Below are 22,150 nucleotides of genomic sequence, written 5' to 3'. Positions count from 1 at the left end.
TTAGCTGAACGTGGCTCCGGTGTTTTCCATTGTTGTAGTAAATTCATCTTTGCTGTTATAAGCAAGTCTTTGCGGCACCCTCATGTGTCATTGGTCAGTGTCTGCAGTACCAACCACCTTGTCAACCATGTCTGCCACTAAAGAGAAAGATATTAAAAATGTCCTAATGTCGAGTGATGTTCAACATGTCAAAACAAATATTTCAAAATAAATATAGCTGTACGGTTACACGCTTGCGATGTTTTCTATATATTGAAATTTTACTTCAGTTTTACACTGGAAGATCAATTTGTTCTCTGCCACTCGATATCTCTGCCCTGCACACTTGGCCTGTGTAAATCTGCATGCCGAGTGAGGATCCTATTAAGTTAGAAAGTTCCACAGTGTTATTCCATTATTGTTATCTGCTTCCACCTGTTAACAGCAGAAGCTAGGTGATGATGTGACATGTATTTTTTCCATTTGTCCTGTTGCAGTGGCCTTGATAAGGGTGTCAGCATGCTCGTGTCAGAAAAAGGAAGTGGGAGGGTTCAGAGGGCACCGAGCAACCTGATGGCAGGATTGCCAATAGAGCATGTTGGTGTTGGAGACCAGGAATCTGACACCACCTTCTCACAAATGCTGCCACTTGGAGTGGCGTCTCATCCAGAGTGACGGTCTACGAGACGCCAGGCTCTGACACCTTCTTATCACTGTGGCATGGAAGCGGGCAGAGAGAGGCCCGCGAGGCATGTGACCCTAAAGGGATGGGGATTAAGGTTGTTAGGTGAATGAAACAGGGTGTACAAATAATCAAAAATTGCTCAGTGAATATTTTTGTTTTCAGATGTTTTATTTTTACAACCATAATAACATTAATGATGGTGTGAGAACCAAAAGCAGGATATGAATGAATGGTATAAAGAAAGATTTCACAGCAGCTGACAGCAATGTTAGGCAGGAGAAATTGTAAATTTTTCAGACAAGAAGCCCCTAAGAGCTCCAAGATATTGTGAAAATCCCCTCTTGGTTAAAATCCATCAAAAATATATTTTTTTGCGAGTTTGGCAAGATAATAAGAGGAGAAATGTCACAGTCTTTAAATCATCTGAGTGGCTCTAACATGCCATAGGACACAGAAACAAATGAAATCATTTACAAATCTGCAGCATATATATGTACTTATAAAGCATTTTGGCAAGACTGTGATTCAATTACAATTGAATTTAAGAGACTTTTCGTGTTTAAAAAAAAAAAAACATACAGCATACTAACAGTAGTGCAAATCATTTTAATATGGTGGCTGTCCTAAAATGTAGATTTTAGGTTGGAGGCCTCTCAATGTCTGTATTAGGAATCATTTCTGCCAGAACAAAATGATATAGCTGAGAAAAAAGAAAATAAAAATTTTGAGAAATTCAGCAAAAATAAAATTTGATTTTGCAATGACATGCTGTTGTGGACTACTCAGTCTATTTAGTACTGTTATTTCTTAAATAACACGAACTTCACTTTTGCACCTTGAAACTTAGCACTCAAGGTAAATCTTTTGTACTTATACAGATCTCACACATTTCTATCTGTTACTGTCTTTCATAATAAATGATGGAACTTATCCAGAAACACCCTAATATAGAAACATTGCCAAATAATTATCATAAATCATGAGAGACTCTCTAAACAGATTTGCAGCATTGCTTTGCTTTATATTCTACATTAATATAATAACTGATTTACCTTTATACAATTGCAAATTTACATCATGTAGCACAGATTTGTGTGCACTAATTTACAACTAAGTCCAGACTTGTGTTTTTACACGCCACTGTATGAGATCTTAGATATTGTGGAAAGAAGCACATGAGAGGATGTGTGCGATGTGCAGTCTCTATCTCTGTGTAATAGCATCACTTTCAGGACTATCTGCATCCACACTCTGCCACCACCATCCCCTCATACTTGTGGTTGAAAGTGATCACCCCATTATCATGATAAAGGAGTGAGATCGGCTCCAACTTAGTGGGTACACAGCAGGCACGCGATGCTCTCTCTGGACTCTTAACACTCAGCAGAGTCTGCACTATGGCGTGTTTGGTAGGCGAGACCTCGGAGGTCATAGGTGGGTTGCACACACCGTTGCACTCATACGCCTCGTAGCCCAGAGGCTGGATGATCCACGAATCCCAGCCAATGTCTTTAAAATCCACAAAGAGTGGGGTCCTCTTGCATGGCTCGCTCTTAACATTGCGACGGATTCGGGGAGGTGTGTCATAGATAACGTTGGACTGCAGTTGCATGAGGGACTGTTTGTCCAGCTCGTCCTGGTTAGCGTGGCCAGTGTTGTGATCAACGTGCCCCCAGAAAGCTTGTTGGCTCCGGCCCATGTTTTCTGGAAGGTCATTCTCATGTTCAATCATCTGGTTGAGCTCTTGTTGATCCTGTTTGTGCTCTCTTCTCTGATCATCTGAGAATACTATAATCACTGCATTGTGTTTTCCCTCCAAGCTCCTGTCGATATCAATCTCTACCAAATCTTCACCCTCCTCTGTGACCTCTTGTGTGGCCCCTTCCTCCTCTGACCCCAGACTTGCAATGTGAACCTCCAGTCTGTGAGTTGCACACCCAGATTTCCGCCAGAGTGTAACCACATGAGTCAGGTCAAACGACACCCAGCTGTTATCTTTGGCACGAATATGCTTTGTCACCAGTTCCTCCAAATCCCTCATCTCCACCACCTCCTCTCTATCCCTCCTTCTCCCTTCTTTCCCCACCTCTTTTGTCCAAACAACGCCCTCATGTATATTGTAAATGGTCACCTTGCAGTCAATGCCAGAATATGGCCTTCGGGCCTTCCGCAACAGGGGGAAAATGCGAAGCTCAGCTATTGTTATGTGCTCATGGTGGGGCATGGAGATGTTGAACAGCAGGGGGTGTATCCTTACACCCCTGGCAGATAAACTGTAGGGGGAGGAATCTGAAATTAAAATATCAATAAGTGTGTCTCAATGCGTTTTGTATGCATTTCCATGAACAAAACTCAAGTTAAACTATGTTAAATAATAACATGTACCTTTAAATCAAATATACAGTTACTATAATAAATGTATTTTGTTTGTTTGAATCATATAATTCCAAAAATGTAAAAAAAAATAATTATTTTAAATAAAACATATAATACTTTACATTACTTTGATTTCCATAATTTAAATTAATTTGAATTTGAATTTTGATCATTTAACCTTTTTGACATGTTATCATTATTTATTTATTTTTTTTAATGAAACAAAAAGTGTAACATTGCTTCATGCAGTCTACACATTTTCCAAGATTTTTGTGGTGTTAAAAACAAAACAAGTTTGTACCTTCATTCTTGAAACTGCGCACAATGTTGGCTGAGGGCACAGAAGTGCGGTCATTGGCAAATCGGTTGTACAGCTCCAACATGTACTCTGGTGGCTCCTTAAGGGCAGCGAGGGGCCTGGGCTGGGGCCTCAGCTCTGTGAGGTTCAGTGTGGACAGAAACTGGCTCAGAAAGTCCTGTGCATCAAGAAGCGGATTATCACCCACATCCCTACCGACTGATGCCCTGTGATGGTTCTCAGGAGACTTGATGGGACTGCTCAAGCTCAAGTCAGCAGTCAACACCAGAAGTAGGACATTCAGAGAGCGGATAAACCCGAGGTTGGAGAAGACTGAAGCGGTCATGGCTGAGTGGAGGAAAAGCTTAGATCCAAAGACTTAGAGTATCAGATGAGAAGATGTGATGGATCCTTTGTAGAGGATACTTGCAAACAGTTCAATGTTTTGAGGGAGGACTGTCCTTCGTTAAAGGACAACAGGTTGCTGTTGGGGGCAAAGACAAAACAGCTTTGCCCTTGTTGATCTTGTGGTTTGGTTCTGAGGGCAGGGCTGTGCTGTCCAATGTGCTGTGCTGACATGTGTGGAGATGTCACTGAGGCCCTGCTCGGCCCTCCTCTCTCTCTCCCCGCCAGGAATTTATGACAATCCTTAATTTCTATTGATAATCTGTCTCATTTCAATGTAAACCTTTCTCTTGATAAACCAGTGATAAAACTTGTCTTGCAGTGACTTTAAATATCATGAGAGCTGGTTCATGAACTGCAACATGTGGCACTATGCAATAATTAAACAATGATGGTACCCTGATAAATTATTTTTTGAAAACATAGAATGTAGAGATATGGAAATTATCACAATTCATTTCCCCAAAGATTAAACATAAAAACTATGTGGTGTGTAATGTTTTCCTGTTTAATGCAGGAAACCAATTAACTATATTGTTAATGTATGCTTTGCAATCTCCACAAGAGGCCAGTGTAGACTTCGTATCTGCCTCCTGAAAAAAACTGCCTTAAACATTTTCACCGGGTGGTGAAGAGGGTGATATTATCTCATTTACATATGCTTTCAGCTAATTACCGGTTTTGTTTTTAATAATGGCAACAACTCATATATGCAGTCATTGCCATCACTTCAACATCCATAGACCGACAAACAAACATGAGGATTGTACATGAGGTAGAAAATGCACTAAACATATTTATTTGGTCTTAAAACCACTTTTTGCAGATTCTCTGAGTCATGAAATATTTACTTAGTAATTCAAAGATATTTCCTATTGAAGTTGTTTTTTGTTTTTGATGTGATTCTACATTTGCAATATTGTAATCATTGCATAGAAGTGGCTATATACTCAGGTTAGATGGAGGGGTTGCATGCTAAATAATTGCATATCTGTTAAGCCTTTCTTACAGTATAAAGGACGGACAGCATATTCCTGGTTGTAAGCTTCAACTTGTGTCAGCTGGGAGTCCAGCGTGTTTTCCAGACTGTTCTCCTTGAATAATTAAATAAATTTGTCAGTGCTGTTTGGCCAGTGCACCTGCAGTTTGGCACAGATTTCGCCCCTTTGGAGCTCTGTTCGGCTAGTGGACTGAAAACTTGCTCATCATTGCACTGACCTCTTTCACAGCTTTTACTGCTGCTAATTGGCATTCAGCCTAATAGAACCCACCTCTGTAGCTGTGTTTGTGAATTAAGCTGCTTTAAAGTTCAAGTCCTTATACAGAGAATGTTTATCACTCTGTACCCAGAGTAGTCTGAGTATTGGAAATCAGCTCTGGCTGTGAACGCATGTACTTCAGACAAAAACATAAATGCCTAATGTTCTCAGTTTGACCATGACAGAGAGAAATTTAAAAGGTTTTTTGCTGGTCAGTGGGTGCTGACAATCTGACCCGCTGATAAAATGAAAAGAACATCAAATTCAGTCTGTAATACAAAAAGAGAATACAAATAAAAATGAGAAATAATGCACATAATTTATTTTCATTTGTCATTCAACATCGCAATGCAAAAAGGACCACTGCAAAGCAGAGTTGTATTGAATGTAGGACCACTTACTGGTATAAGCTAATACACATCAATAACCTTTAATTAATAACATGGGTATTACAATAAATATTACAATATAAATGCCTTCATTTAGAATATTAACAGTCCTTTGTTACACATTTACAATCCCAGTTCGCCTATCATGAAATAAATGGAATAGAGACAGTTTTTCTAATGACTGCACAGTCTAGTCTGATGATAGGTTTGTCAAGTATAAACTGAAGTTCAAATAATTTGTATGTTTTTGATGACTAGGCCAACAAGAGCCCTAATCCTAATGATCTCAAACACTGACCAAAAATATTTTTAAAATTATTTTATATCAGAATCTTCTTTAGCCCAGAACCCATGGGGATGGACAACAACAAATCCACGTCATTTTAGGTCTAAATAGCATGACAAACTAGAGGTATTACAAATCATCTCATACTTATGTAGCAGTAAAATTTGAATTGTACATGTCATATATTCTTTGGAGTCTTGATTCACTATAGTTTGCATATTTAGGCTATTTCAGATGTCATACATAATCCACCAGGTGTAGTGTATATCATCCTAAATGACAGTAATCCATCAAATCTATTGCCAAATAATATCTGTAATAAATACATGTAAATGTTTGGCACATTACTTCCTGTAAACAAACAGATTAATTTGAACTGAATGTGTTTCTCTGTGTACAAGAATGATCAAATGGCACAAATCCGTATTTCACCGATGGAAAGTGTCTCTGCAAGATTTAACTGGCTTCAGTAGCCATGTTGTCATGTTTACACCCAGGAATCCAGTGGTGGTGGTTTGTTATCCATGAGGCCCACTGCAGGCCTGCCAGCTCTGATGAAGTGTTTTCTTTCACTTATCGCCTAGGTCAAGGAATATGCAAACAGCCATTGTTAGCCAATTTGCATGAAAAGCCCTGACAGTTGCAAACACAAGTCACAAGAGAGTGTTTAAAAAAAATCCTGTGAAACAAAACTCCTATCTGCTTATCCTCCATATCAGGGACACTTTAATGAAGTCAGTTCAATGAGGCTGTATACAAAACAATTCATATGTGCTGTTTTTAAGTATTTTAGATCTTCAAAAATCGTGCATACATTCAGCATTAAAATGGCAGATTACCTGGAGAGCATCTCTTTCCACAACAGGCCCTTTTCCATCTCCAACTCTATCATTTGGCTCTAAGCTGGAATATACATCTGCAAGAAAAATATATTATCATATAGCAGTAGACAATATGGGAGGAAGAGAGGGTCTTGAAAGTATATTAAGAAAGAAAAAGAACACATGTAGATCAGTTCATAGGGAAACCATTTGACACACCAGTCGCCTGTAATAAGGAGCCTGCTTCTGGAAATTGTAGTAGGAGTTCAGTTACTTTAGACTAAAATTATATGCCAGGGATCTATCCCCCAAGTCAAAGAAAAAGGTTCATTATTACAGTGTGCCAGTTAACTAGATGTCAGTTAAGGCAAGATGTTAGCTACCTTGCAACCAGCTAACATTAAGCGTCAACCGAAAATTCCCCTACAATAATATAGAATTTAAATGAACTCAATCACCAAGTAGTATTTGTTCAATATGTTAATGCAGAAACAGCTCCACGATTGTACTCTCTGTCAGTTTTCGTTTAAGATATTTCAGGAAAGTGGTTGAGCTAATATCAATGCTTGCTAACATTACTCCTAAGCTAACAAATGTGGATGCTGTGTGGGTTATCTCTCCTTCCATTAATGTTACATGACAAATGTAAACAAAGACCTCCATTTGAATCTAAATGATTTTCTTTGTCTGTGTCTCTGTGTCCTTGTATCTTAGATTGCCGTGAGAATGCTGTTGTTTTACTGCTACCACTCCTGTTGCAAAAGAAGACAAAGTTCCTGCACTGTGTCAGTGAGGTAACATACACCTACATTAAACCATTCTACTCCAAATACCATTTTTCAAACATTTCACTTTGAAACAATAAGATTGCAAATATGCAACATGTTTGCTGTTGTCTGCGGGAGCCCACAAACCCTACACCAACAATCGTTTTTCACAGCACAACAGGCCAGTTATCAAAAATGCTGTGAAAAAGCAGTAAATCAAATTAGCATATTAATATATGACTACTGCATTTATATAAATCAATCTAGCACATAACAAATTAGTATAAAATTGGTCATAGTGTTGGTGATATATCAAAACATAGCAATATCTGCATTGTAACCCTTGGTACTTTTTTTTCAGTTTTATATTTTTTACTACCAAGAACACGTGTATATTTTTGATTGATGTTCAAATTTGTATCTTTTTTATGACAATAGTAATTGTAACTAAAAACGTAGGGGACATGTCCCTACGTATATACCATGGCATTATGCTCTTACACATATACCATGATATAGAACTTAAAATAATTTGATATAGAACCACTTGTTTTAAGAGTTCATAATGCACATCCAGCCTGATGTATACATAAGCTCTGTACCAACTGCCCTTTTAAAAAATACAAATTTCCAAAAGGGCATGTTATCTATTAATTTAGACTGAAACGCCAGATAGAGAAACAAATATGGTGAAATAATTCATTAAAAGTACTGCATATCTATTTCCCCCAGATTCATATTTCAAAGCGTGTTTAACTTGAGTTCATAATTCATAAGACAGCTTTAGGAGAAAACCTCTGCTTTAGTGGGAAGCTAGAGGTCGCTCTCAACATGGGAAAGTGGGTGCCCTTTTGGAATAACGTTCAAATGAAATGTGGTACGTGGTGATGCGAGAGCCTGCTCTGCCTCTGGGAGAAACTGCTCAGGCTAATAAGCCAAGTCTGTGCACTGATAACCTTGGCTGCACACCATTGGTTTAAGGCTACGTTTCAGAAGAATATGGTCTGGGACTGAAAATGCCCATTTCTTTGTCCCTGACATGACAAGAACCACAGTATGTTTAAAATCACTTTTTGTCCCCCTGAGCAAGAGGACCCTTTTCTCATTTAGATGATGGTTTATTAACATTTTGCTGAAGGAACGCATGCAATGATTTGCTGACCTTGGTTTTTGTCCATGAGAGGCAAGGTGATGTCATCACTGCCTTGCTTTCCAGTCTTGGACTTTTTAGTCACTCCTGTGGTTGTTGGCTTGGAAAGACAAAAAAGATTAAGTTACTGGAGGGTGAAAAGAATTTTATGCTTTCCTGTTTTTCTAATTTTGTATAAAAGAACATTACTTAGTTTTTTTCATTAGAGTGAATTGTACAGAACCTTGGACAGTAACACATTTAGTTTTTCTTCATATTTTGTAAGTGACATGAGACTATTTGCTTAAAGTTACCGATCACTTTTAAATCAAGTCCAAATATCACAGTCTCCCCTTTAATTATATATTTCATAGTTAAATGTTGTTTCTTAACACATATTACTATTGTCAGGTGGACAGTGGTTTGTATAGTCATGCCATATCAAAATAAAAGATGTGTTACTCTTTAAACTTCTATGTAGTTCATTATACATGCTGACTCTGTTTGTGTTACTGGTGTTTTGATGAGGAAGGAAATAGTAAGAAATACTTTAAAGTGGCTCTTGTTCCAACCCGCCTTCATCAAAGTGTTTCTCAGGTCCTTGTACGCCCATATTGTCTGGAGCACATGGGAAGCTGCCTTGGTCTCCCGTGCTGATTGGCTGACAACAAATCATCAGACATTATGGTAAACAACAGAGGACAACTCTGAGACAACACTGTCCCAATGATTAAAATCTATTTCTGATTGCCCTGGGATATGGTGCTCATAATATCATGAACTCTTGTAGTAAGCCTGTGTCAAAGGTATGGGCAGATATTAAGAAGTTGCAGCAAATAATACTATAATACCAGTGCATCTTCCTCTATATGTTTTCCATCTTATTTAGATGTAAGGAAAACATTTTGGCTTTATCTGTTTAACTGTTGAGCAAGTTATACCATTATTATTTGATTAATTTTGCTCTTTATTGTTTAGTTGGAATACAGTACATATACAATACAGTCATATTGTTTTTATAGTTGAAAGACATTGCATACCTGGACTTGTTGATGGCCACCAGTTTCTGCACGGCATGACCCTGTATGAGCGCTCGGGCGTTCTCCGGGCTGTCTGTGATGATCTCGTGGATAGTATTCAGAATAGACACCACCGTATCTCCTTCGAGATTCTTCGCTGGGTGCTGCTGCCCACATGGCAGATTACCGACAAGGTCCCTCAAAGCATAACTCCCTTGTAATGACAGACAGCATGGCCAAGTTAGTAACTGTGCAGGTGTAGAGCCCTGTGTATGTAGATGAGAATCATAAGCCTGAACCTATTAGGTCTTTATTCCTTCTGTCCATGGCCAGGTTGCGGAGAGCAATAGCCACAGCTCGCACCACTTTGTCCACATCTGAGCGCAGCAGCTCCACAAGAATAGGCAGCCCTTTCTCTTTTCTCACTGTGGCCCGGATGTAGCTGGACCACTACAAGTACAAACACAAAACATATAACAGCTGATTGTTGTTAGCCTTAGCATTTTTCAAAGTATCTGTGAGAGTTTGTTAAAAAAAAAAAAAATTAAAAAGCCAACTACAATAACAACAACAATAAGTAAGACCCAAGTTCTACTCACTCAACTACCCTCTTGTGTATGATGTAACTCAATTTCAAAATCCAAGCATTTTAAAACTCCTTTAATCTGAGCCCTGATGTTGAATTATAGTGACAGTCATGGCACAGTATATCTGGGTAAAGTACATTATTTGACAGCCCCATGGATCCACCTGGGGTGCATGGCAGTAAAAGTGATTTTTGATCATGTAGGCTGGTGACAAAGTCAATCTAGCTAGTCCACTTAGATTAAGATGATCAACCCTGTATCTTCATTTTTCTGCATACGTAGAATATTGATGCAGCCTCAGAGACAAATCCTGGACCTGTTCCATGGACAGTGTATAAGGACATTAGGACACTATGGCAGCAGCCATGCCCATCTTAGTTGGATATATACTGACTTTCAGCAGTCAGCTCTAGATTCAAATAGAACGTATTTTGGGCGCAATGTCTAAGCATCTTAGAAAACAATCAGCCACTGGTACACCACAAATGGGCCAACCAAGTGTCAATATTTTAACCACTCACAGCCCAGTGGCCTGCAGCAAGGTTCTGCAACGCTCCTGCAGCCGCCTCCAGCGTGTTGTGGTTGTGACTGCAGGTGAGAAGAGAGAGGTAGAGCCTCACCACCTCTGGCTGGTACAGCAGCTCCAACCCTTCAACAGAAAAACAAAGAAAGTCAGGGATGACAATTCAAGCAAATTATCTGCATCATCAGTGGCTAAAGACTTAAATAGTGGTGTCACCATCAGTATCATTAATAATTAGCTTTAAGTCACTAAATCATTTTTTATGTTAACATTGTTCCAGGAGGTGGGGAATTTGATGAAGCTGTATGGAAAAAAAAATACAACTCTAGCATTTTCCTGCAGATGGTTTTTGTACCGTGCCAGTAGAGGATGCTGGACGGCTGACAAGTGGTATAAAGATGACCCAGGACCATAACATGCTTGTCATTCTGATTTGCATTCACTGGCTGTAGCGTGGGAAGCATGAGCGTAGCTCTGATCTCTGTTCTAATGGCAGCCAGATTCACATATCCAGTATTCACCCGTATTGCAACACTGTAGGATTTTTTCCCCACAGTTTCTATATACAGAATCCATTCATGATTGAAAACAGCCATACAGCTATACAAAATGTAAAAATAGTTTAGCAGTACCAAATAAAGTATCGATGTCCATGGTGTGCGCACAGGTCGTGCAGAACCTTGAGCAAATTCCAGTGCCAGTCTTATATAAATGTTCCTCCTCTAGATGTTGCCAGATAAAAGTGTTATCAGTCCTTCAGTTGGTGGGTCATTTTGTTTTAGTAATGAAACTCTCTTCGAGTGGTGCAGGTGCTGATGTGTGGCTTTGCATTCAAATGAATTCTCTTTCAGGCCATGCCAACGTCAATGCATACAAAACAAATCAAATGACACAGAAAGCAGGAAATGATGCTGTATAATGGTATGATAATGATGTATGATGAAAACTCTTTATAGTGTATCTATCTTTGATCTATTAGTAATAAGCCTAATGTATTATAATAAGTCATACTGTAATTAGTGTTTCTGCTTTATGTAAAGTTGCTATTATGTTTTCTTTCTCATATACCTTTCATTTGTTCTGTACGTTTTGGTAAATCCAATGTACCGTATTTCCTGTCCATAAATCCATTTTTCCAACCTGCACATCACAGACACACACATGCACACAAACACAAACACCAATTTCCATTATACCAGATCTCGTCAGCAAATTCAATGAGGTATCAAGTCACAATATTACTGACGTGAAAATATTCAGGAGTAACGAGTAGACTGACCTTGATTGAACCACTCCTCTGGTGAATAAGGGTTGTTAAGGAAAAGAGGAGAGGACAATGTCAAAGATTAGATTATGCTGGAGAAGGACACAGCAGCAGAAAACGGGGCTCTTTTATGTGGTGAGGCAGGACTGAGGAAGTGGTCGATTCTGGGTAATGTTTGGCTGAGTGCGGCATTTGTTGGTTTTGTGCAATTAGCTGAAAGGTTAGCATTGGTGAAAAGCTATAAAACTTTAAATCACAATTAACTCCAACCCTGTTGTTTCTCCATTATTTTGTTCCCTCCTCCAGCACAAACAGCTGCAGTGTATTAATTACTGTATATCAGCTATAATTGAAATTGTTTCTTGCCTCGGTTACGCATCACTGCCAAAAGGTTTTTTTTAACAGTTTAAAACCTTCCTGTTTGTTGCATCAGTCGCATGGTGTAAAAATCACATAACTGATGTAACAAAGTTTGAGCATGCTTTTTCAATTTGGAACTTGGCACTCGTCCCACAGAGCAAAATCTATCATCAGCTCCTGCAAAGGGTGATGAAATATTCAGGCTCTCATTGGCATAAAAGGGGGCAAGAAATGTGAAACCGTTGCTCGAAGGCAGGACACGTTGAAAGTAAATGAAAATTTTCTAACAGAAAAAATGGTTGGTTTACAGAAACGTTATACGACTGTTAAGGGATTAAGAATTAAGAAAACAGTATGTGGAGTTTTATGGGAGGAAAAGGGGAAAAAAACAAAGCTGGCGTTCAATTAATTTGGGTTGTTAATCATCTTCTGTAATTTAAGATACAGTAAATGTTCCACACATGGGTTTTATTTCGTCAGTAAGCCAATGAATCAACCTGAGAAATGGCATTATATTTCTTTTACATCAAAGATAATGAAAATCTCACTTTTTGATCCAAGCAACCAAAACTGATATAAAACAACCAGTAATGATTATTCTGATGTTGTCTTTTACTATGGCCTACCAACCTTTGGATCTTTTCCCGCCAAAACAGTCAGGCTCATTCTTCTTCTTTTGGTGGCCCACTGACCTCATCAGGTGATTTGCGTGGGGCTCCTGAAATCGCTCGGCCCCTGGTATTTCTTTGTGAACATGGTAGGACAGGTTTCGCAGAATGCAGACGCAGTTCTCCACCGACTAAATGGTGAACAGTGACAGAGGATTTCAATCAAAGACACTGTGCAGAAAGTTCTAACACACCAAGAGTTTTACAGGTGTTTACACTGACTTATTCTTCAGTTTCCTCTTTCCAACCAAAAGTAGCGTACCCTAAAGAGTACCCTTCTCCATTCATACTTTGCCGACTTTGCTGACCGGATTTGCAATAATGGCTGAATCAAATGCAATTGTCTACAGGCTGTTAACTTAAATTTGATGCTAAGTCAGTGAAGTATCAGAGACAAGTGCCAGGGGATTTATTGCAGTTTGAAATGAAGGTTTAGTAATTGACTATTTCAGAATAAGAACTCACTTGATGGTGCCTTTAAAGAAAAACAACCCAAACTCTCTATTGCAACAAAGTGTTATATAGTAACAGCCTCATTAAACAGCTTGTTTTGCCTAAACGTACCAGGGTGCCATGCAGGTTTGACACAATCTTAATCATTTTGATGCTTTCAATAATGAGGATTTAGTTTGCTTTACTTTATTGTAGACAGATGCTATCACAGTTTGAAACTGGGTTTAAAATGCTACCTATATATCAATAAATAATACAAATAAAAAAAATATGGGTTGAATATTTCAGCCAGTGTGATGGCTTCAGCAACCTTATTGTCAGTATCTTTGTTGACAACAGCTGACTGAAGGGCATGAAGGAGCGCATCCACCAGCCCCTGACACTCCCTCAACCTCTGGCGAGCCTCCGCCCCATCTGAGCTGACGTTCCTGCAGAAACAACTGTTGTTAGCAGACCTGCAAGAACTGGTTCTCTTACAAATCAGCTTGTAGGAAATGTTGTTCATTTGTTCCTTGACAGCAGCTGAGCTCACCTCAGACACCCAGAGGTGTTCTTGAAGACCGTGGTCCACTCAGCGCTCTGCAGTTTGGAGGGGTCAGCTGAGTCTCTCCTCCAGCCTGAGTGTGGGATGATGATTTCATCGGTCAGTGTTTGAAGCCCATGGTTGATGACCGCCATCTTCAGCGGCTCATGTGAGGAGAGGTTCCACAAAGTGCCTGCAGGAGATAAAATATAAAAGTTGTAGAAATAAAAAGATTTGCAGGTTTCAGCTCCAGGAAGGCTCAGGAATTTTGCTGTACCTGTGACTAACTCTTTGACCTCCATGCTGCTTGACTTCCTCATCAGTCTGACTAAAGCTTGTATGCCATCACAGTTCTTGATAGCCATTTTGTTATTGTGGTCTTTTCCAAAGGATATGTTGCGCAAAGCACCACAGGCCTTGCGGTGGACTTCAGGTTTAGGATGGTCCAGTAATTCCACCAAGATTGGCACCCCGTTCAGCTGACGGACTTCCTGCTTGATGCGATCATTCTCATAACACAGGTGCTGCAAATAAGCAGCTGCATTGGACTTGACTGGGTCCATTGGGTGGCTGAGCATCGAGATCACCTCATGCAGGTTGGGGTCTCTCCAGCGCGGGTCTCTGCGGATGCTGTCCAAGCTGACCATGCTGCTGCGTTTGTGGGGGAATTGTAGGGTCTGTGCTCGGCACATGGCCTGGAAAAAAGGATTCAGGTTCCCCTCCAGCTGGGCCATGAAGGCATCATCATAGCCACCTCTGAAGTCATGCAGGACAAAAATACACAATCATCAATCTTGAATTTTAGAAGTTATATTCTTTGGTAAATGCACTTCGCATTCATTTTCTTGCTGAGAATTGGAGGAGAAGATCGATAATGTTAGCAGCAGATTAGCCTAGCTTAGCATAAAGACTGGAAACAGGGGGAAACAGCTAGCCTGGCTTTGTCCAAAGATTTTTTTTTTTTTAATCTGCCTTCCAGCATCTCTAAAGCTGATTAATCAACATGTTATATTTTGTTTGATCAATCTATACAAAAACCAAAGTGTAAAAATGTCAAGTTGTGGTTTTAAGGGGGTTATGTACAGGACTATTTCTTGGCTGGGTGCAGTGACTTCCTGAAGTCTCTTCTGGTCATCTATAGCAACCTCGGATGACAAAAAGACTGTGGGCAGGTAATGTTATCTTTGGACAGAGCTAGGCTAGCTGTTTCCCTCTTAACCAAATGGTATCAATCCTCTCATCCAATTGTCAGCTAGAAAGTGAATAAGCGTATTCCCAAAATGTCCAATTATTCCTTTTGTAATCAACAGGTTGAATGGAAGGGGTTGAGTGGCGTTTCTGAGTCTAATAGACTAAGCCTCAGTGACTTAACCAGTGTGAGTGACTTGCTTGTATCCTTTGCAAACAGCTCTGTCACTTTATATGGGGCTAAGGAAAAGCTTCTGGCAGGCAATAACAGGTGAAAACTCCTTATTTATCGACTTTGCAGCAGGTTGCCTGATTGATACCAGCTGCTACTTAACTGCTGTCCATCTGTCTTTCTATTGTCCAGGCTGACTCACAGGAACAGGATAGAGGCGACTGCTGTCTGTCTGTGCAGCTACAAAGTTTAATATGTATTATCATCACAGCAGGGTCAAATTTAGACTGAGTGTTGATTAGTACTTGTATTGGATGTGTTTGTTACTGCTGCAATATTTTTTTTTTTCATTTTACTTTTCGTGTGTGTGTCACTTGTGACAGCTGAATCTCTGTCTACATCTCCACTTTTCAAACTAAGGAGCTATTCAGAATTTGGGGACCTGGAATAACGCATTAACATGTTTCAGTGTTTTTCAGTTTTGGTTTTTCATATGCATCTTTGCATTCAGAGTTTTAAAAAACCACTGTGATTAACAAGTGATTCATTTTCCCCTTCAAAATATCTAAGTACATGTTGGGACTCATCTGTATTTGACCCTACATCTAGGCACCATGGAAACCACAAGAGTCCTTGAAACCCATTCAGACAGTCTCCTCCTGTGGGATCAATAAAGTTTGATTTAGTGTACCGTCCTCTTACCTGGTTCTCGAGGGCTCTCTGAGGAGCTCCATGGTGGTAATTGGCCTGAACTGGTGAATCCCCCCCAGTGTTGGGTAACTAGCAGTTGGGTGGTCAGTCTTCATGTCCAGAGGGTTTTCTCCCCGTTCGCTGAGACCATCGTCTTCTGTCTGGCTGCTGAGTCCTGCAGGAGCGTAGCTGTCCCTGAGGAAGGGTAGGGTGTAGTGAGCCCCAGGCTGGAAGTTTTTGGCAGGCCAGTAGCTGTGGAGGGTGGCACGGGACAGGCTTCCATACCCTGCACATAAGTCACCCCCGATGCCTCTGTAGCTGTCAGGCAGGGTGTACACTCTGCTCTGGCTGTCTGGATTCACTGGCTGAGGCTCCCCAGGCTGCAGTACCACGTGAGGTTGTGGGGGTGCTGTGGTCATGCTGCTTGTTGCTGTGGTTGGTGTAACACACTCAGAGGGTTCAGTGGTTGCTTCAGGAATCGTTTGCTCAGTAGGAGTTTTATCTTGAACAACTGGAGTCGATGTGAGATCAGGTGTGTCTGACATCTGGAAGTTCTCCAGTTGTGTCTCTGAGGACTCTGGGGTCACACTCAGGGCATGTTCACCCTCTTGTTCCACAGCCTTGGGCTCCTAAAAAGATTGATGCACCACAACTATTATCTCCACAGAAGTCTAATGTGAATCACTGTTAAAATCCCATTTGTCTGGATGTTCTGCAGGGTTCCTCCATCCCCTTAAATGCCACCAAATTGCCGTGTTTACAGTCACAGCAGGAACTATTTGGTCTTAATTTTGTTGGAACAGACCAAACATGTTCCTTTTACCTACAGTGTGTATTTGTTTCTCATTTAAACTGTATAGCCCACCCCAGCTGATTTTTCATAGCGATGATCAATCATTCTCATTTCAGCACTTCCCTGGCTTTGTGAGCCACCAGTAAATAATGAATTCTCCTTTCCAGCCAAAGAATAATGAATTCCCCTTGTTCAAAATGAGTTTAGATTGGACTCTGATGAAACAACTTGAGGTCCAGCCACTGTTCAGAGGCAGAGTAAATTGCAGGAAATTTAATTGTCTGGTTTAGTCAGTTGATTTTGATTTTAACTCGTTCATTACAGAGTTTTAGCGAAACTTGTTGCATGTAAGTATGTAACACCTCAGGACCCTATCAGTTTGAAGGGCTGTTTTAGGGTTAACTTGGTTTTAGGTTAGGGTTAGAGTAATTTAGACAGGGAGTTTCATGAGGATCTTTGGAGTCAAATATGATGCCAGTAACACACACTGAGTAAAATGACTTTGATTTTAAATAGATTTTTTTTCATTCATTCTTTTACTTTAAATCATATTGCCAGATACATGAGCTACCTCCTCATCTTTCATATTTTTCATTCCCAGGACACATTGATTCAATCTCACCATACCCAGTTTGGCTATGTTTTAGTCTAAAAACTGTGTTATTCATAAATTATTTGAGTTTTGAGATAAATCATAACAAGCTGCAGAAAGGTCAGTAGGGGGTGACAGAAATGTGACCAAATCGTAAAGTCATGGACCTCGGTGTCTGTCTGCTGTGGGGTGTCAGTCTCCGTGGAGCTCTCATTAGTCGAGGTCATCACAGAGGTGATGGAGGTGGGTGTGTCCAGCTCGTCATTAGCAGATGGGTTATCCAGAGTGGCCTCTTTAGCCTCCTGGGGTAAAGATAGTGGAGGAGGACCCTCTGAACTCTGCTCCTAAACCACACACACACAGAACTGAGTTAGACACTGTAGCTGAGCAGCATCATCTCAGCTTCATCTGTGTGTATTATTAGTACGTCTTGTTTACATTACACACAAACAGGGAAATGATCAAGGGGCAGACAACACTGTGATAGCACTCCATGTCATTAAGGCTGTCTACGCACGATAAAGGAGCTGCACTCAACGCTTGGTCATGAGCAGATTCAGTGTTGAGAGCTCAACTCAGTTCCACTCCATTATCACATAATTTGTATAATTTGAAATATGAACTATTCAATTCATGCTGAATAATGCCAATATACGCACTTATTTCTAAATTAGACTAATATATGTCATTTTCCTTGTGTTTGAGCTTGTTGGTGAACTGTAATTTAATCTGTCCATGGGAAAACAGTGGCAGTTATCATATGTTGACAGCAGAGAAGAAATAGAGTGAAATAATAAAGAATAAGAGATGCCATTTACCAATTATTCAATTAAAGCTGTTGTAAAGTTTGTCATTTCTTGTGTGCAGACTAGCATGCATAATATATCAGTTTGCTTATTGCTATCAGCTAATAACTGTTTATAGTATGTTACTGTATGACAACAAGAAAAAACCATAACTGTTTGACATATGCATGAACGGTTTGTTAATTATATGTGCACTGGAGTGGGTGTTCATTTAATTTAGCCATGATTCCAAATTCCTGAAATTTCAGACTCAATCCCTTTTAAATTTGCTACTTAACCTATTTAAAATGGATGAAGTTATTGCCCAGTTCTCTGCATACTTGTTAAAATTTTATGAGGATTTTAGGGAGCAGATTTCCTCTTTTTGACAGTTTCAAAAACTGTCAGACAATGTCTTACAGGGAGGCTTTCACAGATCAGGAAAAAAAGAAGAAACAAAAATACTCCATATTTTCTTCATTTCATTTGAAATAACTTGCTTTGGTAATAAAGCAGTGTTTTTCAGAAGTCAGTGCATCTGCACCTGGCTTCTCCCACTGTCATACATGAAATGAAGCAACATCTGTATTGTCATCTGTATCTGTATGTGACAAAATGACCATTTAAATAATTGGTTATAATGAGTATTATCAGTAATGTTTTTGATATGCACGCAAGTGCAGACCTTTCACATATTATTTTCTAAAGCTGGTTTATTTATGCATTAATCTGTCTAAATAGATGTTGGTGTTTCTCTTTGTGTTTTGTAAGTATATACAAAAGGACCCCTGACAAAACGCAGCAACACTGTGATGGGATTGGATGTGAACAGTCAGTTGTTGTTGTTGTCATTCAAGTTATTTGGTGTGAGACCTGCTTCACTGCCACTGACTCTTAAATCAATAATCCAGCTGCTGCCCTGCTACAACATGTGGATATTTCTGTAATTTCCACTTGTTTATTTCAAACATTACTTAAATTCTCTTTTCTTTTCAACAAAAAGGGGTTCATTAACCACAGTGGATTAATTATTCAGTATCTTGGTTGGAGAAAGAACTGGAGGCAGTATTTGACTGTAAACACATTTCATACTGATTTTCTTACAAACTTCACATTCATTTCAGAGGTTCTACAAAGATTGCAGGCTAATGATTCCACTCAGTATCCGATTATCTGATACACCTCTTTTAGTCCTGAAGGCCTTCTGGTCACAGCTGGTGAATTTCTCTCAAATCTGGGACAACAATGATACAAACAACCAGTCAAAACATAAGAGAGTGTAATTGAAAGCTTCTATTATGGAGAAGATCAATTCCACTGCATCATTTATGACTCTGTTTATGCTTATCCACTCTCTAAATCAATTTTCATTTGCAGAAATATGACATAAATGTATATGATCTTACAGGATTTTTATCACTCAGTGGCACAGATGCTTCATGCTGAATGTTGTGCTGAGGCGAAAGTGTCAGATAAAAACCAAGCAAACTGTTAAAATCTCCCCAAACTCTTGTCAGTCTGATGCTGCGGCATTGAACCGAACAAGTGCTGAGAACTCAACTCCACTGCATTAAATCAGGCTGCAGTGAACAGCTGACTGAATGTGGAGGGAGAGCGCTTGATTCGCTTTTCAAACACCGAACGAAACACAAGAGCCCCTCATTTCCGCGTACAAAATGTGTCAGATGGAAAAGGAGATGAAAGGGTCACCTAGGAGAAATTGGCAGTAGGGAGATGATCCCTGCTTGAACACCTCTGGGGGAGGTTGATTGGATATTGTTAGGCAGCGCTAAATGAATGCCTGGCTAAAAGACAGACGGGGTACCACTGTCCTCTACAGACAGCTTGATTAAGGATTTGGAGGACGATAATAGGCTGGACAGGGGCCTGCGTGCTGTCCCCGTCTGATTCAAGCTCCAGGGAAGGCCAGGCCACTGTGAGTCAAAGCTCATTTAAATAACTCACTGCACCATCACTAACTAAGTGTGCTCACAGAGCCAAATAGGTCAAGATGATGATTCTGAATCTGACTTAGCTTGAAAAAAAAAAAGAGATATGGTATGGAGATGTTAGGTGCAGCGATGCAGGAGACAGAATGACATGATTAGCATCTTGTTCCCGTCAACTCTTAGTATCGAGGCCAGCTGCAGCCCAGCCAGGGTATTATTTTGGGAGACACACAGTCTGATCTAATGCTGAGTGAGTTCAGATCTTGGTGACCAGCTCAAGGGCACAACAGGCACAAGTCATGATTCAAACTTGTCATGAATCCATTCCAGGAAGACGAGATGGTTTGAAAAATGAGGACTCTTAATTGCAATGAAATCAGTGGGGCAAAGTCATTTTGTAGTGATCAAACTTGAGCATAAATTAGTTTGCAGCTTGTCTTTATCAGACGATGGGACTGAAAGAGTAATGCTTCCACGGGATAATAAAACATGACATCAGCCCACTGATGTCAGAAGACATTAGTCACAACTTTGTCACAACTCATCTGCCCTCCACTATCTGTTGAATCAGTGATGCTCATGTTGGTCACTGTACATTTACAGAATATGTCGCCGTGCATTGTGAATGAAATGATGTAGGTGCACTAAAAGACTCATCTCATTTAAGGCTTGTTTCCCACAGGAACACCATTGTCCATTATGCAATACATCTTGTTTACCCTTAATGTGACCAGGCTGGTCCATTTCGAATAAATACTGATTGGAAATGACAGCTCTGAAAAAAAGAAGGATGGACATACATTCTCAAAGTTTCTATTTGGAGCCTCGTGATAATGCTCTGATCCTCAAATAGTTAAATACTGCATGGTCAGATTTAGTGTCTCTCTGATACATCATGGCAATACACTTACCAGAGTATGTGCAGCATTTTCCCCCAGAGGGACAACCTCTCCTCATAATGCAATCAAAGATTATCCCCTTTATGAGCTTGCCTATGCATTTGCACACATGCACAGCCATGCGCGTGCACACGTACACACACATACTTGGATGGAGATGTTAGCATCATGTCCCCATGCACACAAGGAGACTGCACCGAACAGCAATGAGAGGCGAGGAGGTGAAGCTACTGATGCCTCCTTCATTCATCATGACAGAGGCAGAATGCATAGCTGTGGAGGGTTACAGTTCTCCGCAGGAAGGGAAGAAAAAAAAAAAGAGGGAGGGTACAGAGCAAAGAGAGCCATTCCACCACACACTTACCTCTTTCACTTCAGCAGGCATTGCCAAATCTTTTCTGCTTCCCCACAAATGATGAGCAAGATGTGTCTCCCAGTGAGACGTCTGTTTCTCTGCCTCTGCTGAATTTTTGCCTTGACTCTCCCTTTCAGCATTTGAGGCAGTTCAAACATGAGCAGCCATCCTTCCTCCCAGCTCTTACTAACACATGTCCGCTCTCTCTCTCTCTCTCTCTCGCCCTCTCTCTCCCTCTCTCTCTCTTCCTCTCTCTCTCTCTCTCTCTCTCCCTCACTCACTCTCTCTGCCTCTATTTCTCTTTCTCTCACAAACACACACTAGACGCACCATGCACACATTTGCTCAACACAGACGTTCTCTCACATACATCCACACACACACACACACACACACACACACACACACACACACACACACATATACACACACTGAGCAGGGACAAACACCGGGCTCTCTCTCATTACTGCACTCCTCCTCTGATCTGTGCTGCAGTTAATGTGTGCGCTATTAGCAAGGTGCTGAATCAACTGTGTGATGCTGAGCCTGTGAATGGCTTAGGTAAGTGCAGAGCCCTGCAATCCCCGCTGCTCTACCCATATTTTCTGGCAGCCTTTGGTGCGCAGGCAGAGTACACACATGCACACGTACATGCACGCACACACACACACGCACACACACACACACACACACACACACACACACCATTCCCTGTGGGCTCACAACAAGCAGATGCAGCTGGAGCACAGAGCAGCCCGCACTAGTTCAGTCCTGTGTCACCCATGTGCAGCATAATAAGGGGCGAGGGATGGGGAAGGTGCATTAACACTGTATGCAGCACCAGGCAGAGAAACCCAGTCCATGCTGAACCAACTGCTTCGCTCTGCAAACTGTACCAAACAAAACAAACCCCCATTTCACCACCCCTCACTGTCT

General features: G+C 40.5%; 2 protein-coding genes across 3 annotated transcripts; both read right to left on the bottom strand.

Annotated features, from left to right (window-relative positions):
- Positions 1–1,773: 1,773 nt before the first annotated feature.
- On the bottom strand, positions 1,774–3,684 carry LOC139611213 (bone morphogenetic protein 10-like). Its single transcript, XM_071465663.1, has 2 exons — positions 3,342–3,684; positions 1,774–2,953 (listed from the first exon to the last, which is right to left on the bottom strand). The coding sequence occupies exons 1-2, from the start codon at positions 3,682–3,684 to the stop codon at positions 1,899–1,901; spliced, it is 1,398 nt and encodes a 465-aa protein (XP_071321764.1). The 3' UTR covers positions 1,774–1,898.
- A 1,618-nt stretch (positions 3,685–5,302) lies between these two features.
- On the bottom strand, positions 5,303–21,440 carry arvcfa (ARVCF delta catenin family member a). 2 transcript variants are annotated; one of them, XM_071466754.1, is made up of 16 exons: positions 21,224–21,440; positions 17,394–17,570; positions 15,854–16,470; positions 14,069–14,547; positions 13,801–13,984; positions 13,579–13,696; positions 12,778–12,946; positions 11,803–11,820; positions 11,592–11,663; positions 10,522–10,649; positions 9,713–9,863; positions 9,435–9,627; positions 8,944–9,055; positions 8,428–8,515; positions 6,517–6,593; positions 5,303–6,257 (listed from the first exon to the last, which is right to left on the bottom strand). In XM_071466754.1, the coding sequence occupies exons 1-16, from the start codon at positions 21,242–21,244 to the stop codon at positions 6,165–6,167; spliced, it is 2,697 nt and encodes an 898-aa protein (XP_071322855.1). In that variant the 5' UTR covers positions 21,245–21,440; the 3' UTR covers positions 5,303–6,164. The 2 variants fall into 2 exon arrangements, with proteins under 2 accessions (XP_071322855.1, XP_071322856.1); XM_071466755.1 differs by lacking the exon at positions 11,592–11,663.
- Positions 21,441–22,150: the final 710 nt, after the last annotated feature.

Source organism: Trachinotus anak, unplaced genomic scaffold (assembly GCF_046630095.1).
Source record: "Trachinotus anak isolate AG129_WGS33_773 ecotype Australia unplaced genomic scaffold, CSIRO_AGI_Tana_v1 ptg000028l, whole genome shotgun sequence".
Taxonomy (NCBI): domain Eukaryota; kingdom Metazoa; phylum Chordata; class Actinopteri; order Carangiformes; family Carangidae; genus Trachinotus; species Trachinotus anak.
The sequence above is the reverse complement of the archived record's forward strand: the minus strand, read 5'-3'. Positions and strand labels throughout refer to the sequence as shown.